The sequence below is a fragment of the Lepisma saccharinum genome, chromosome 8 (assembly GCF_977018435.1).
Source record: "Lepisma saccharinum chromosome 8, izLepSacc3.1, whole genome shotgun sequence".
In the NCBI taxonomy this organism is placed as follows: domain Eukaryota; kingdom Metazoa; phylum Arthropoda; class Insecta; order Zygentoma; family Lepismatidae; genus Lepisma; species Lepisma saccharinum.
In genome coordinates this window covers 37,162,843-37,179,934 of record NC_139236.1, presented here as the reverse complement: position 1 = coordinate 37,179,934, position 17,092 = coordinate 37,162,843, and the positions used below count along the sequence as shown (strand labels likewise).

Genomic DNA, 17,092 nt, shown 5'->3' with positions numbered 1-17,092 from the left:
TCCCGAATCTCATTTCCATGACTACCTAGCCGCAGATAATAAGAAGGAAAGGACAGATTAAAAGGTCAAATTTGATGTGTATCCTCTTCGTCAAAATGCCTGGAAATAAATATTACACACTTCTTCTCTGATAGAATCAATTAAGAAAAAAAGTTGGCCTTGGTTGGAGTCGAATGTAGGTCGCGCTGATGGAAGTTCTGCACGCTAGCCAACACTCTACCGATAACACTACGGCCTCCATCTTCTAGTCAGTCTGTTTCCATTCTCAACACCTGAAGAACAAAATTGAATCTTCATTTCTCTCATAATTATTTCATTGTCTAGTAAAAGTAACAACGTGTGCGGTTTCCAAGCAGTGTAAACAAACAAACATGCCTTGTACCATTACTCCATTTCGATAACACGGAACTTTACGTCCGACAATGTTCATCTCGTATTTTTCCTTGGCATCTCTGCTGAATCTACTGAATGTATACCCTTGAATGTTATGCAAGCCGCAGAATGTCAATGTTAGTTGGGTTGTCTATTCACAAGGCGTTTGGCGGTAAGACATCGAGGGTTAACTTCAATGTCATTACAACCCAGCTGTGTCCAAGACTGTGCAATCTGACAAACGCATGAACTTTCAAAGTTCTGAAGTGTTAGTGTTGTCAACCAAAATTATACGGTACTCAAATACCACCCCACCCACATTTTTTATGAAAACGTTTGTTCCAAACCCATCAACCATTCTGGGCAGTTGAGGAACACGAAGCTGTATTGACCACATTTTTCTAATCTGTAATCTTCGACCATTCTGGATATTTGAGTTCTTGTTTCAAGTCAACTTTTTTCACGAGACTGACCCTACAGTTTAAAGTTGGATCCGAACAACTATGTGGCCCCACCGGGTATTGAACCCGATACCCCTTGATTACAAGGCGACGACGTTGGAACTACGCCATCGGGGAGGACCTGAATATTGAAGAGAATGACGCTGCATTGATTACAATCATCTTATCAGTATCTCCACAACAATTCTAGGCAGATGAGTAACACGCCGCTTCGTTGATCACAGTTTTCTTGTCAGTATTTCCAAATCCATTCTGGGCAGTTCCTGAGCTCGTGCATAACAACAAACCCACAAGTATGAAAACAATTACATAGACAAAAAAAACTATGAAGTCCAGATGAAAGCAATTCTAGTCTCAGAAACATTGCAGCCAAAGCAAGATCCTTACTAAGAATGCTTTAGATGCATTTTCCAAACCCATCATTGAGATACAACGCTCTCTTATTACGATTCGAAACTTCAGCCAGCACACGATTCTCCTCCGAAGTGTCTACGTTCGAGTCCCGACAAGGATGTACATGGTGTATTTTCTCATCTGTTTTATCCTCATCATCGTGTTAACGGAGGAAATTAGACGAAGGGCGTTAAATAACCAGAAATATGATTCAACACTTCCATTTCATAATTGCGACGCTTTCGACGCACGGTTCCAATTTCATTCTCTTTGGAAGCCATTTCTTAAAATAAAAAGAAGAAGAAAAAATGTTTGCCTTCTCCTTGCACAGGCTTTTCTTCTCCCTACACCATAATGAGAGTCGCTCTTAAACATTACGGGAATATTACAGCTGGGAAAGATGTCTCCAATTATGCGGAATGGGGGTATCTGCTAACATCCCCTTAATGAAATTGCTTGCACGGCTGGAATAGGGGAGGAGGGCGTAATCATCTGAAACCTTTACTAATTAAGGAGGAGGAAGCTGCCGCTTCTATCGTCCTGGTGGGTAATTTTGGGTTCCTAACGTTGAAGTGTACACGCGCAATGCTAGAGATCTGCCACGTTTAATTTCGATACGCAGAAAGAACGTACACCCACCAAAGATATGGTGGATATCTTCTTACTTATATTTTAAGATGAAGCGGTATATTTTTGTGGCCTATTCGTAATTTCATCCACGCATTCATCACCAACAATGTAAGTCACCGATAGATTGACTGGTGAAAGCGTAAACTTCATCTGCACATTTTGTCAATGTTTGTGTTAATGTTACTTTGTGTTCAGTTAGACTAATCGGGACTGGACATACAGTTTAAAGTTGGATTCGAACAACTATGAGCCTCCACCAGATATTGAACCTGGGACCTCTTGATTTCAAGGTGACTACGCAATCTGGGAGGTCCTAGTATTGATAAGGATGTCTTGAAAAGTGTAATGTTAAACTCCAGAAAAGAACCTCCAATACTGTATAGCATCGAAAGATGACTGTGGTGTATGTCGCGCATGAGTAAATGGACTGTACACTTTTTATGCCCTTTGGAAACGGTAATATGTTGTAGTAACAGATTGTGTTTTGTTTTTGTAAACTTAGTTGTTAAATGATTTAGTGGCATTTGGTTTTTAATAAATAATGTAAATTATTCGATGCATATCTTTTCAAATATACTCGGCGCCATAAGTTAGATCTGTGTGTGTTTGAAATACACAACAATGACCACTTGAAAGAGATTATTTTTGTTAGTATCAATTTATGTGCGTTTTTTTAAATTAATCTCCAAGAAGTGCAGAATTTATTCCATTTATATAATATGCCCTAGTGAAACATGTTCGTTTCATTTCTTTATTTTTAACTCTCAGCTAATTATACTCATCCCGGTAGAAGCAAACACTTTGAATACAAGGCTACAGGTATAACCAATAAGCTATCGGAAAACCCTATCAAACTTCAAAACTTTCCAGATCTTGCAACTTGTCACGATGTTTGCAGCACAATAGGTTTGAAATATTATACTAAACTCTTACATCAAACCAATTACCGATGCTACAATCTTAAGACATTGTTCTCCATTAATCAGAGTTTCCTGTTTGATAATGATACGAGTATCTATGGAAACTGATTAACCGTGTGGCATTGATGTTACAACTAACACCTAACTTTGCACATGAAGTGAATTTAGAGAAAACATTTCCACCTGAATCTTCACCTGAATCTACTACATGCAGCCCCGACGTTTTTATTTGAGACCATATACAGGATCATTGAGGATGCTCTCTGATAAAATTAAGCCAATGTATGCTGATTTGGAAAAAGTAAGAATTCAACGGATGCATTTTTTTCTTATGTTACGTTGTTCTTCTGCCTCTTTTAGGCAAATCGCAACAACGTTGGTGAATCGAAATGAGTTGAAATTGATGAATGGACTCTCATATGCTCTGGCCAGGATTCACTCACGGTGGTAAAATCATGTGAGTGCCAAACAACGCACTGGCCATCGCTGAGCCAGCTCATATTGTGTGAATGTACACGTGCCTTCCTGTATGTATAGAGACTTATATTATTGTGAAAATTTAAAGAAAGGAATGAATTAAACTAAATTTTACCTTTCCCATAGGTTATGTGCTTTTTCTTCATTTTACCACTGACATAAAAATATTCCGGACTGTCTCACCCTGTCTAATATCTTGATATTTTGTTACGTACAACTAATGCCAAGATCACTTGATGTGATAGAAAAAGGTAGCTTGTAATTATCAACTTTAAGATAGAAGTGTACTTTATGTTGATATATTCTGCATTCACTTCATGTAGCTGCAGAAAACTTCTAGGCATTCCTTTTTTCCTAGCTAATATGCATCCACGCATTACGCTGAAGTGCATTTGGGTTGCATACACACCTGGTCATTCGAGAGAACAACTTTTCACACAAAGAAGAATAGTTAAAAATTCAAAAGATATATATATTATCCTTTTTAAAATTTACACGTGGATCTTACACGTGTATCAACTGATAATGTTCCTGATAATGGGCTGCAAATATATATGGTTTAAAAGCTCTCGCTCTCAGATGAAACTCAAATGTGAGCCCTCATGAAATGGGCTAATGGATCTACAATATTCAATGGTCCTTGTGTTGCAACTACGAAAATTACCATTATCTCTTGTTTGATGCACAGTTCGTTCGATAATGATGACTAACGGGTCAAGTTGGAATCAGCTTAATTACAAGCAATTAAGTCTGAGGTAATCTAATCTGTAAGACTAGAATTTTCAATTATTGGTAGGATCATTGAGCAAAATTCAATTCATAACAGTTCCAGTGCACTTGATTGTAAATCATTAGAGCAAATGTAACAGGTATTGAAACGATCTTCTCGTTATCCTTATAAATACAACCATTGTGCCTTGTGAGCAATGCATGAATGCATAAATGCTAGGATAAAACTTTACGTTATTTTCATCCTGCCATTAACTATCATGATCTATTTAATGTGTATTAATGGAAATCTCTTGACTGTGTCTTGTGGTAACTACAGGAGTCAGATCTCGCCATAGCTCCGCTGACCATCACCACGCTGCGGGAGCGAGTCATCGACTTCAGCGAGCACTTCATGGACCTGGGAATCAGCATCATGATTAAGAAACCAATCAAACAGGCTCCCGGGGTGTTCAGCTTCATGAACCCTCTTGGGGTGGAGGTGTGGGTCTCTATAGCCGGGATTTACGTCGCCGTATGCTTGGTTCTCTACTTCGTCAACCGCTTCAGCCCCTCCGGGTGGAGGAAGTTGGTCGGTTGGAGGGGGGACATTGTGGTGGTCAACGAGTTCACCCTGAGGAACTCCTTCTGGTTTGTCCTCGAGAGTGCGTTCAAGCAAGGGAATAGCACTTTCCCCAGGTAAAGAAGTGCGATCGAACAGATATATCATGATATTTTAAGCCCTTTCAGAATAGGAGGTTGTTAGCTGTGTAAATATTTAATCGGCCTAGAAATGTGGTCAAAACAGAAGTGCCAATTTCTAACAACGTTATTTACGTAACTTCTGGGATTGTTCTGCATATGCATCTTGGAAGCGAGTCACTACTTTGAAAGCATCATATCAGCAACTGAGACGCTGACGTCATCTCAACCCTGTTACCTATGGTTGAGGTTCTTGCTGACGCTCTACAGTGTTGGTAGGCTCACTGGCTAGATTCGCCCAGACAGCTGGAGATTTTCTGAGCGTGCGATTCTTAAGGTTTAATGCAGAGGATATGAAAAGCAGAAACAAAAATGTTTACAACGGGAAATAGAAGAAACAAAACAAGATGCTGGCATTCCATGAAGTTAAGTATCTTAAAAAATGGTAATCATAAATTTGATAACCGGAGAAAAACGTCTGTGTAAATGGTTGAACAAACAAATCACTATATCTTTCCATAACAATCCACACTGCACTAGATATTCAAACCAAGTTTCAGAACTTGTTTGCTTGCTTAAACTTGTTTTTAAGTCCATTTCATGCATAGAAAGACTAATCGTAACTGGACCTACAGTTTATGTGGGATCCGAACTACTATGTGCCTCTACCGGGTATCGAACTCGGGACCCCTTTATTTCAAAGCAACGACATTAGCACTCCGCCTTCGGGGAGGCCCCCAGTCTAAAACTTGTCTATATTGCGAAAATAATATACGATGTCACTAAATTAAATGTTTTGTTTGTGCTTTAGGATTTTTAATACTAGTGATAGAAAGCAGGATTAGTTCAACATATTGCATTTCTCTTTGTTGCTAATTCACTCGAAGTTCGTTTGAGTTTTTATGGTTTGAATTCTTGTTTTAAATCCACTTTGTGCACAGATAAGCTTATCAAGACTGGACTTACAGTTTAATGTGGGATCCGAACCAATATGTGTTTTTACCGGGTATCGAGCTGGGACACCTCTATTACAAGGTAACAACGTTATCACTACGCCATTGGGAAAATCTGACTCCAACGTCGTACAACTGTGTTTTAGATTTCATTTTTGTTGTGAGAGAGAACAATATACAGGGTGAGTCACCTAAAATTACCACCGGAAATATTTCGTAAACGACAATAAATGAAGATTAAATTGATAAACGCTTTAAGTCCCACAATAATTCAAACACCGTTTTCCACGTTAAACTGTGAAATGTGCCATGCTTTATAATGTGGTAAACGTGAAAAGTAGCTGGTAGCTCTCTAAGTAGTTCAAAGTGCGTGTAAAGAGACCTCTGGTGTGAACGTTATTTCGGGCTGATGTGCGGAACGATGCGATTTCCCAACATTTTCGCTTTTGACACTTACAACGTTTACCACTTTTAGTCCTCAAGTATTGAAGAACTGATTTCGCAGATATATATAGGTATGAGAGGGGTTCATGAAATTAGTGGACACAATACGTTCAACTACGTAAGGAAGTTCGATTTTCAACACATTTTTTTTTATTTTCAATGTAAACCCCCATTTTATTTTCAGCTCATTTGAAATTATGGAAAAATTCATTAAGAATGGCGTTTGTTACATTGTAATACGTCAAGTAGTTCTCAAGTAATTGTAACGTGAAGTTGACGCTTGAAACAAACATTCTCACAAGTTGATTTGTATGTCGTAGCTAGAATACGTATTCCCCTTTTGACGTCATTCGTGTATCATCACAAACAATCTACTCTTCTGCATACTACTCGTTGTGCTTAGGAAAGTTGTTACGTTCCAACAACTGCAGGTTACAGTAAAATGTGTAGTTTGTACAGTAAGTAAGCTTTGACAAATTATATAAAAGGTTCTGATAAATCTTTCTGAGTGAACAAATATTTGTACATTAAAATGTACAAATTCTAAATATTCCGCCATGAGTTACATTCATTAAGGTTAGTACATTAACATCTTTCTAATTTTTTATTGGCGATCATTCATTTACGTCATAATTTTTAGTACATCGGAACAATCAACTCTTCGTGTTTGGTCACGACAAATCTTTAAGTTTTCAACTTTTACACTTTGCACCTTATACATTTTTCTTTCCTTCTTTCAAATTGACTTAACAAATTTTATAAATAAACAAAGACCTAACAAAGTACATGGATTAACCAGACGTTTGTACGTACGCCAGAACTGTTGCTAAGAAAATAGTATTTTCAAATTCTGAAAAGTCCGAGATGATACTTATCAATGGCGAGTGTAGGAAAAATGCAGCACAAGCGTGCAGGCTGTATGCACGACGGCATTTGAGCTCGGCTCTGCCGACAGGCATAGTGGGGATGCACCTTCTGCGCTCAACTTCACGTTACAATTACTTGAGAACCACTTGACGTATTACAATGTAACAAACGCCATTCTCAATGATTTTTTCCGTACTTTCAAATGAGCTGAAAATAAAAATGGGCCTTCAATTACAAAAACTAAGTTTGGATTGAAAATCGTACTTCCTTACGTAGTTGAACGTATTGTGTCCACTAATTTCATGAGCTCCTCTCATACCTATATATCTGTGAAAGCAGTTTTTCAATATTTATTGTTGTTCACGAAATATTTCCGGTGGTAATTTTAGGTGACTCACCCTGTATATATACCTACGGTTATTCAACTTCAGAAGTAATATGATCCCGAATATTAGTTATAGTTGTCCGAAAGGTGGCAGTCCGCCCTGGGAAGTAAATGCTATGAGAAAATTGCATATTTCATGTGTGCAAGGTTTTTTTCAAATTCCTGTATGTTTGAAATTATTTACAATTTAGAGCTCTGCTTTGACATAGCCATACTGCAGAATATAATAAAATCATATTACTATTCAATAAACGAATCTAAATCGTATATTTTGTTGTTTTCAGATCTATATTCTACTTTAACTTAACTAGAGATTTGACTTCGAAACAGAGAATAGCGCAATTGCTGTACGGAAATCAGACAGAACAGATCTTTACGCAAACACACAACGACTAATATATTGTGCTAGGAAATCAATATACGAGTAGAAATGTTTACACAGTAACAACCTTCTAGTGCGCTGATTATATGAATGTACATAACAACGACCAATGGTTGCTGTATTTACTCTTCATTACATTTACATTACAAGTTCTCAAAACATTTCATTACATAAGAATTATATATATATATATATAATATATGTATGTGTTAATTTGATATGGAATTTTTTTCTGCATTTTTCAATGTATTGTAGATGCAAAATTTACTAGATCTCAAATCTTCCAATCTTTTACCCGCATCTAAGATTCATATAATCTCCTTCTACGTTACTATAATAATATATTTATTTTTTAAATTATTTTACGACTCTAGAGAGACCACTTTTAAAATTCCTACTTTCTACCTCACACATGTAATGCTAATCAAAATTTGAAATTTCATTCTTTCGATATGAATGCATTACACATTTATGTGAAGTTTTAAACCAAACTAAGTAAACACAAATTCAATATTTTTATCATCTCCTTTCCTTGTATTTTTTCCATCCAGTAAGGAGGTCATTGTTGCTTATATACCTCAAACCTTTTTGTTTTATATCACCTGTTAATTATCAACTCTCCTACACTCATCTTCACAGTATTACTATCATCTTTAGTATATTTTTTAAAGATATGTAAATATACATAGACCCCATTCTTCACATTAATTCTGTATATATCACTTCTCTTGTATTCTCATGTCATAGAAAACTATTCCCTTCCTGTAGTATTACAACTTCATTCATCCTCTTTTAGTTTCACTTTGTTCTGTCTGTTCTGTTTAATTGTATTCTGTAACACTACAACCTATTAACTTCTTCCAGGTTCTAATGTGTTCTGTCTCTGACCATGTTCTTATGCTGTAGTACTACTATAACTTATCTCTTCTGGTTTACATTGGTTCTCCCTTTGACCTTTTCCTGTTCCAATAGTACTACAACCTTTTAATTTTCATTGGTTCTGACTTTGGCCTAACTGGCTGCAACAACACAAGCTTTCCATCTGTCTCTATCCTCGGCAAGATCAATCTAATCTTTTCCATCCTTACTGACTTCCTTTAAGTCTATCTCAAAGTTGTCCTTCGATCTTCGTCATGGCCTTCCAACTGGTCTCTGTCTTCGGCCTTCATCTTGAAATCCCATAATACTAGAGACTATTGATTCCTGTTTCAGTTTTTTATGAATTCTGTTTCTTATCCTCATCATGTCTTACCATGCAACTACAGCCTCTCCTCCTTCACTGTAAATGGACAAGTTCCTTTATTTTGCCACTTTCTCATATTACACTATCGAGGCAACCCGTTCTCATTTTCTTTAATAATCTCCGTCCCTCTTGTTGATTCCCTCCTTGTGTTTGTATCCTCCTTTTTATTTACTTTCTTGTCGTCATAGGACTCTATGAAATCATTGAAGGTGCAACCATTGATCGTTCTGTGTGGTTCAAAAATTGTGACAAATTGATAAACAGTTCTCTTTCAGTTTTCCAGGAAGAATTGTGCATTCCTGTTGTGTACCCTGCCACCCAATCATTCTCAGAACAAAACAAAAAATCTCCCACCATTCTTCTTGTCTTCTCCCTTTCTCTTCTACAGGAGGCGGATATTGCAATCGCGTCCATGACAATCACGTCAGAGCGAGAGAGGGTGATAGACTTTAGCAAGCCATTCATGTCGCTTGGGATAAGCATAATGATAAAGAAACCGATGAAGCAGAAACCAGGCGTGTTTAGCTTCATGAACCCCCTCTCCAAAGAGATCTGGGTGTGCGTCATCTTTTCGTACGTCGGAGTCAGCATAGTCCTCTTCATCGTGTCACGTTTCAGCCCTTACGAGTGGAGAATCGAGGACACAATGGCCGGCACCACTGTCACCAATGATTTCAGCATTCTCAACAGCCTCTGGTTCGCCCTCGGTGCATTCATGCAGCAAGGGTGCGATATATCCCCCAGGTAGGGCACCCCCTTCAAACGCATCACTGTTGTATACTTTGAATTCCTCTACTTTTTTTCGTACCCCACCCCCCTTTATTTTTGGTTGTGTGCATAACGTGTCCCTGAATAGAGTTTATTTCGAGAGCCCCCCCTGCCCTCCTGTCCAAACTCAATCAACAAAACGCGTATTACCAATTCGGAATTTACTAATTTTAACGTAAATTCTGACCTTTCAAATTTGCAGTAGCTCTGACTTTGTAGAAATCTATATAAGGAGAAATAATGCATAAGTATAAACTACAGGGTGATTCAAAAGTCCCTTAACAGAACCTATAAAATGTAAAGTAGTTAGGTCATGATAGAAACAGGTTAGGCCTAGGGGAAACCTTATGGAGTTTTCCAAGCAGACCTCCGCCATATTGGTGGCCGCCATATTGATTTTTTTACATGGGAAGGGAGTGATGTGATATATCAAAACAAGCTAGAATTTCACGAGAAATGCAATGGTAAAGAAGGGGTTTTGACGTGTCTTTAACCAGATTGTACCCATTTCCTCCTTTTCGAGATGTCAGAAAAAAACAACATTAAAATGCCTTTAACGTGTCAGTATCGCAAGGAGATCATACTGGCGTCTAGGGTAAGAGGTTCATCTGCCATTGCACATGATCTTAATCGGATACATCAACGAAGAATTGAACAATATGAATAGTTGTCTCTAATAATTACAGTGCGTTGCTTGCATTGGAATGAAAAGTCCTTTACAGTGACGAAGCAGATATTTATGTTCATGGTGAAGTTAATAAACAGAATATGCGATACTTGTCATCTCATAATCCACATTGAACAGATTCCAGTCGAATGGTTGGTGCTGACAACTTAATGGTGTGGTGTGGTGTGTGGAACGTGATCGGTTTGGCCATTTTTCATCCACGGAACTTTAAATACTGAGGGCTAGTTGGATTTGTTTAGTGGACAGATTTTTTCATCCTTGCTTACGGAATAAGGTACTTTTTCCAGAGTTTTTTCAACATGACGGAGCGCCACAACACTATGGGAACGTTGTGAGACAGTTTCTGTCCAAAGTGAATTGTCAGATGACAAGTGTCGCATATTCTGTTTATTAACTTCACCATGAACATAAACATTAGCTTCGTCACTGTAAAGGACTTTTCATTCCAATGGAAGCAACACACTGTAATTGTTAGAGACAACAATTCATATTGTTCAACTCTTCGTTGATGTATCCGATTAAAATCATGTGCAATGGCAGGTGAACTTCTCACCCTAGACGTGAGTATGATCTCGATGCGATATGGACGCGTTAGAGGCGTCTTAATGCTTTTTTCTGACACCTCGAAAAGGAGGAAATGGGTACAATCATTCATTAATAACCTTTTACTGGTTAAAGGTACGTCAAAACCCCTTTACCATTGCATTTCTCGTGAAATTCTAGCCTCATTTTATATATCACATCACTCCACTTCCAATGTACAAATTTTCAATATGGCGGCCACAATATAGCGGAGCACACCAATATGGTTCCACCTAGGCCTAACCTGTTTCTATCATTTCCATTTGTACCCAGCCTAACTCCCATACATTTTATAGAAGGTGTTAGGGGAATTTTGCATCACCATATACTATATTCTTATAATGTTTACGAACTTATCCATCCTCTATAATACCTGTTCTAAATCAATTTCAATAATACATAAGTAGACAAAACTGTCATAAAAATTGAAAACATATACTAATTTGAAACTTATCTAACTGCTCGCCTAAAAATGGTATATATCTGAAGAATGGTCAGACATGTAAACATTTCATCATATGCAGTGTAGCAGCCTTGCGCGTTTTGTTCATTGGGTAAATATCTACCCATACAGAACAGAAGTTATAAGTTCGTTTAACAAGTGAAGTGAATTTGCATGATAAATATGCATGGCATGCTGCTCGAAAAAAAAGGTTTTGTTACTCGCGAAGAAACGAAACTTCGAGGGAATTGTTTAACTGTCAAAAATTTCTGATAATTGACTGTCGGTAGAAACAAATATGTACTAACTTCCATGTAAAAACATCCCCCCTCTGATTATCCATTCTCCTATCTCAACCGACATGCTTGGCCCCTACCCGCCCCCTTCCCTATACAACCTTGCCACTTCTTAGATAAATAGTTCAATGTATGAGGCTTGGACTTGAAATACCATCATCTTCAAAGGATACAACTGTAGTAAGTAGATTTAGAACATTTCTAATACTAATAACTTAAATAAATAATTGAGAAAGTAATAATAATTATATTAAACTTAATAAACAATCGATATTAAAATTTAAGTAAAGAAAGTTATTAAATATATATTTATTAATGTTTAATGTGGCATTTAATAACTAATAGCAATATAAACATTGTAAAGAAAGAAAGATCACATTGCGAGCAAGTTGAATATCTAAGAGCAAACTTGAATGTATCATCAGGTAAAGTCTGAATAATAATACTTTTATTAACTTTAAAATTTCTTAAATAAGTTCGAGTACACTACGATTATACTTTAGATTACTTAATATTACTTCATTATAAAGTAATGAAATCATTTACCCTAAGGTATATTTGTTATGTTTGTAATGCTATTAATTACAGAATTTTCTTGTAGTATATAACTACATTTAATGTCCTACAATATTAAATTTTCATCTGTTTTAGGTATTTTGAATTCAGGGGTGAGTGCTTCTAATAATTTTGTACAGATCGATAGGCGCTAGTTTAACATTTTCCATTAATGCAATTGTACATTAAAACATCTGTGCTGTAAATTAAATATAAATATGAAAACTAAATCAATTTTCTCTGCTTTTGTATCGATACAGAGTAATACATGATGTTATTTTTTTAAATAATTGATGGATTATTTAAAATTTAGATATTGCATAAGAAGTGGCACACATTTAGGCTGGAATGATATGTCATTGTGGGTCATAGATTTTTAATAATCTAATATTTTTTGCAACCGTCTACAATTTAGTGAAAATTAATGAAATTAGAGAAATAAACTAATCATTATGTAGTTTCATAGAATAATGATCTCCGACGCATAAATTATTTTCTCAAAAACGTTCTGAAGAATTACATTTTTACGACTTTATTTCTTATTTGAATTTTTCAGTACAATTTGCAATTGAAGCCTCCTGTGGATATACTCTAGACCTTCGCCCCATGCTCCTGAAATATCTTCCAATTTACCCTCCCACAAAATGAACATTTATCCACATATATTACTTAACTTTTTCATTTGATTTTTTACCATAAAGAAAATTACTTTTTCGGTAAGTTTAAACATATTGTAAATTTAATATTTTCTTGAACATTAGTTGGTATAAATTTAACGCACAATACACAATGTAATTTGTGTAAGAGATCATTAGTGCATTGCTATTTGAAATTGATTTTATTATTTTTTTACATGTGTTTTTTCAAGTCTGTGCATTTTACAATTTTCAGCAGTATGTACTACATATAAATTGTTATTTTTACTTAGATTGTGCACGGTGAGTTCATAAAAAATAAAATATTTTTGATTGTAAGTTTTCATTACGCCAATCTCAAAAACGTTTTTGTTGAACATTAATAACAGTGTCCTATTCATATTGGGTTTAGCTAGTTGTAATTGTTATCCATCCTCTTGACTTAAAATGTACACCTGTGTTTCCATTCTCAGTACTCTACAAAGTAGAGTATTGTACACAATATAGCAACTTTTAAATTTTTAGAATCTTAAAATTCCAATTAGTGGCATAACGCATTTAAAACGAATAACAAAAATCATAATCGGTACGTAGTGTAGATATCAATCAATTGTTTCATGTAGCGTTCGGAAATATTATTTACATAAAATAACTAAAGTATAGTCACTGAATGTCACAACACCAGAAATAGTTAACTTGGCTAACTGCCTAAAGGAGCGAGGAAATGTCCAAGTAGCGAATATTCTGTGGCTCGTTTAGTGAGTGTTGGACGTTAAGATGGAGAACTTACATGAATGTGTATAACAGCTGATTTGAAGGAAAAGTTCTTGTCTGGTTATGTCATGTCCAATTAAACAGATATTAACACGTGTCATGTCCGAGGTGCAAATATGTTTTTGTAAAACAGATGGAAAGATATTAATAAAGAAAGAATACTTGGAACTTTTTACTTCATTGTTGCTCAGTATAATCTACAATACAGTTATTTTACAGTTACTTTATACTAGACACATACTTCCTCTTCCAGCCATGATCTCTAGGAAATTGCATTAGAAAAAACTTATTAGACAATGTAGAGGACTTCACTTAAATCTCAAGAGTGCTTGCTAAGAAAATGTAATTCATTAATCAGTTTCGATATTGGGCTTGGCTTCATTCATTCTGATAGGCTTAAGTTATCATACATTCTTATCAATTAAATGTGTATACATATTAAACCAATTCTTCTGGTGTAGGCTACTCGGTGGAAAGTTCATTCATCGTTTAAGTGCTTAAGAAGAAGCTGTATACTTTACTTTGACAGAGTAATATTGGAAAACGTAACTGGCTAATAGTTTAAAATTTCCAGAAGAAAGGCTTTACAATTACTCGAAAGAGCACTGTTATTTTAAAGTCTTTGTTTGTGTAAACCAAGGCGTACATTTTGTAAGGGAACTATTTTCCTTGAGTCACCCTGTATAGCAATCCATTCGAAACAACCCTGTTATCGCCGTCACTTTGTGTAACAACTGAATAATGTTCACAATCTGTTTCCTGTCCTAATTCATGGGAACATATTTTGACAGGCACTGTAAAAAATTAGGATAACGTACCACTGCAATAATGTACATTACCATTATCTTCTAAATGATGTACAATTAGCAATGCCACGTGTGCGTTCATAATTTTCAGTCATTTAATGTACTTTGTATAACAGAAGATTTAGAAAGGCTTATGTGTTTTCTCCCCTCTGTATGGAGATAATTCTTATATATGTACGGCCAGTGAGATTTGTGCGGTTTGAACAAATGTTTCTCCCCCTATCCACGCAGTAAAACGGCGCTAATTTGTGTGTTGTCACTCGCGCATCCGGATGAAGTTACCCAAAGCGCCACTAGATGGCAGGTGAACGCAATGTCTCTTCTGTCCCGGACAATCCAATGAATTATAATGCTGGACTGATTACAGTGGACAATTAATCACCCGAAATTTAGGGAAGGAACTGAACATTTAAGAGTTTGCAAGTGACGCAGTTGCACGAGACAGATTGATTATTTTGTACAATTCCGTGCAAAGTTTTGCGTTGACGGCATCCGAGTTTCGACCAATCAGTGCACAGCAAAACGCGGATGAACACAAAGTGCGTTAAAGGAATCGATACACTGTATTTATCGTTAAGATATTCTGATTTGATTTATTGCTCACTCACTTCCACCTCAGAAAATTGTGCATTTATGCTTCACGGTTATTTGTTACCTTCCGTGACATACACGGCTAATAAATTTTGCATACGTGTGCACGCGTGTTGTCGGCTTTAGCTGTATATGCCGCCTCTTCCGGAATATTTGAGATAAGATACAAGGAAATTGGGTCAAAACAAGGAAGGGGTTTCACATAAAATCCCATGTAGAGAAAAAGTAGTTGTACCACTTTTAACATATGTCGGTATGAAGATTCGATTGTAACTCAACAGTTATTAATCGAAGCATTAGTACATGGGCTTTTATTAATAAGTAATTGTTCGATTCTATACTACAGAAAACGTTAATATTACGTATGGTTCAGACGCCATAGGTTCGTTAGCTTTGTGCCAGAGTGTTCTACTAGAAGGATTGGTTGCAACACAAGGCCTAAATTACTGAGCACGTGAAAATATAAACACAGACTATTTTAACACCTTTGTAAAGTTTTTAGACAAAATTACTTGTTCTACACCATATTTGTTGTTCAATTTATTCTTGATTTGTTTTATTTACCTACGCTTTGGTACTATTTTTGGCTAATCTGCGAAGATGGGAATGAGTGATGATATTATGAATTTGATGAATGGACAGTCACAAAGATCCAAGCCCAGGCCAGGATTCAAAACCGGGACCCCTGGCGTCGTAGCGCGATGTGCTAACCACTCCGCCACGGCGGGCGGCATTTGTTGTTGAAAAATAAAATTGGTCACATAAGTACACGGGAAGACTGCACATATCAGACGAAGCTGAACCTGTAATAAGCTGTTATAGAATATAATACAGGGTGCACACAAATTATTGGTTGGTTTTGTAAGACCACATCAATACGGAACAGAAATGCATGATGCGATCATCATTTGAAAGAGGAATATTTGCAGTTTTATACAGACCTTAAATGCATCCGATGTAGCCAAATATGTAAAGCAACATATTCCCAGCCGCTACTCCAAATTTTCACCAAACCTTTTCAAGCATGTCTTGTGTCACGTTTCCGATGGCGGTGGAGATGCACTCTAGCAATTGTGGCAGTGTCTGTGGAAGTGGAGTAAAGTAAACATTGTCTTTGATGTAGCCCCACAGGAAGAATTCGCATACTGTGAGGTCCTGTGATCGGGGTGAGATGACCATGTGCTTGAGAAGATTTGACGAGAATGTTGGTACCGCCTGGACATCTGCCCTGTCTCACGTTGGGCGCACATCGAATGCATTTAAGATTTATGTGAAATTGCAAGTATTCAGCTTTTTTCAAATGGCGGCAGTATCATGCATTTCTAATTAGTATTGGTGAAAAATTTTGTTAAAAAAAAAGACCTATAATTTGTGTTAGTAACCATTAATTTTCTGATAGCAGTACTCGAATAATTGTGAGAGAATGTAATCTCTGAACTTGCATGGACGGCAGTAATCTGTGTGTAGTTCAGGTCTTGTCAGCCTATGGTGACCAGATTTGCTGAGACGAAAAGCAGGACATCCATGGATTCGGCCGTGGGGGTTGCAGCTATAACTGAAAGAGCGCAGGGTCAAGTTCATCCCTTCCCCCTCTCTTTGGCAAAGGAAAGTCATGCTGCTTACATGTCTCCTGAAATATTACACAATTCTCTTTAATCTGTTTTCTTCTTGATTTGATATGATTTTTATTGTTTAACGTCACCTATCTCTCACTTATGGCTAATTGCATCAATGAATATGAGTGATGATATGATTAAATTCATGAATAGACACTCACAAAGAACATCCATTCCCAGGCCAGGATTCAACCCCAGGACCCCTGCGTCCTAACGTTATACCACTCCGCCACGGAGGTCTTCCCTTCTTAAATGTTTTCGTTTCTCCTTTTACTTAGGGATGCTTTTTCATTTTACAGATTAACCTTCCTATCTCTCTCGTTTTTACTGTTTTTTGAGTGTGTTTCCTTACTTTCTGATCATAAAACAACCATACATTGTGTAATAATATTAAACTATTAA

General features: G+C 36.6%; 1 protein-coding gene across 1 annotated transcript in view; it reads left to right on the top strand.

The window, feature by feature from the left end:
* Positions 1 to 17,092, top strand: part of LOC145991733 (glutamate receptor 1-like) — a 682,690-nt gene that overhangs the window by 513,933 nt on the left and 151,665 nt on the right. The window contains exon 6 of the mRNA XM_083127787.1: positions 4,302 to 4,660. Within this exon, the coding sequence (XP_082983913.1) occupies positions 4,302 to 4,660 (359 nt within the window). The remainder of the gene's footprint in view (positions 1 to 4,301; positions 4,661 to 17,092) is intronic.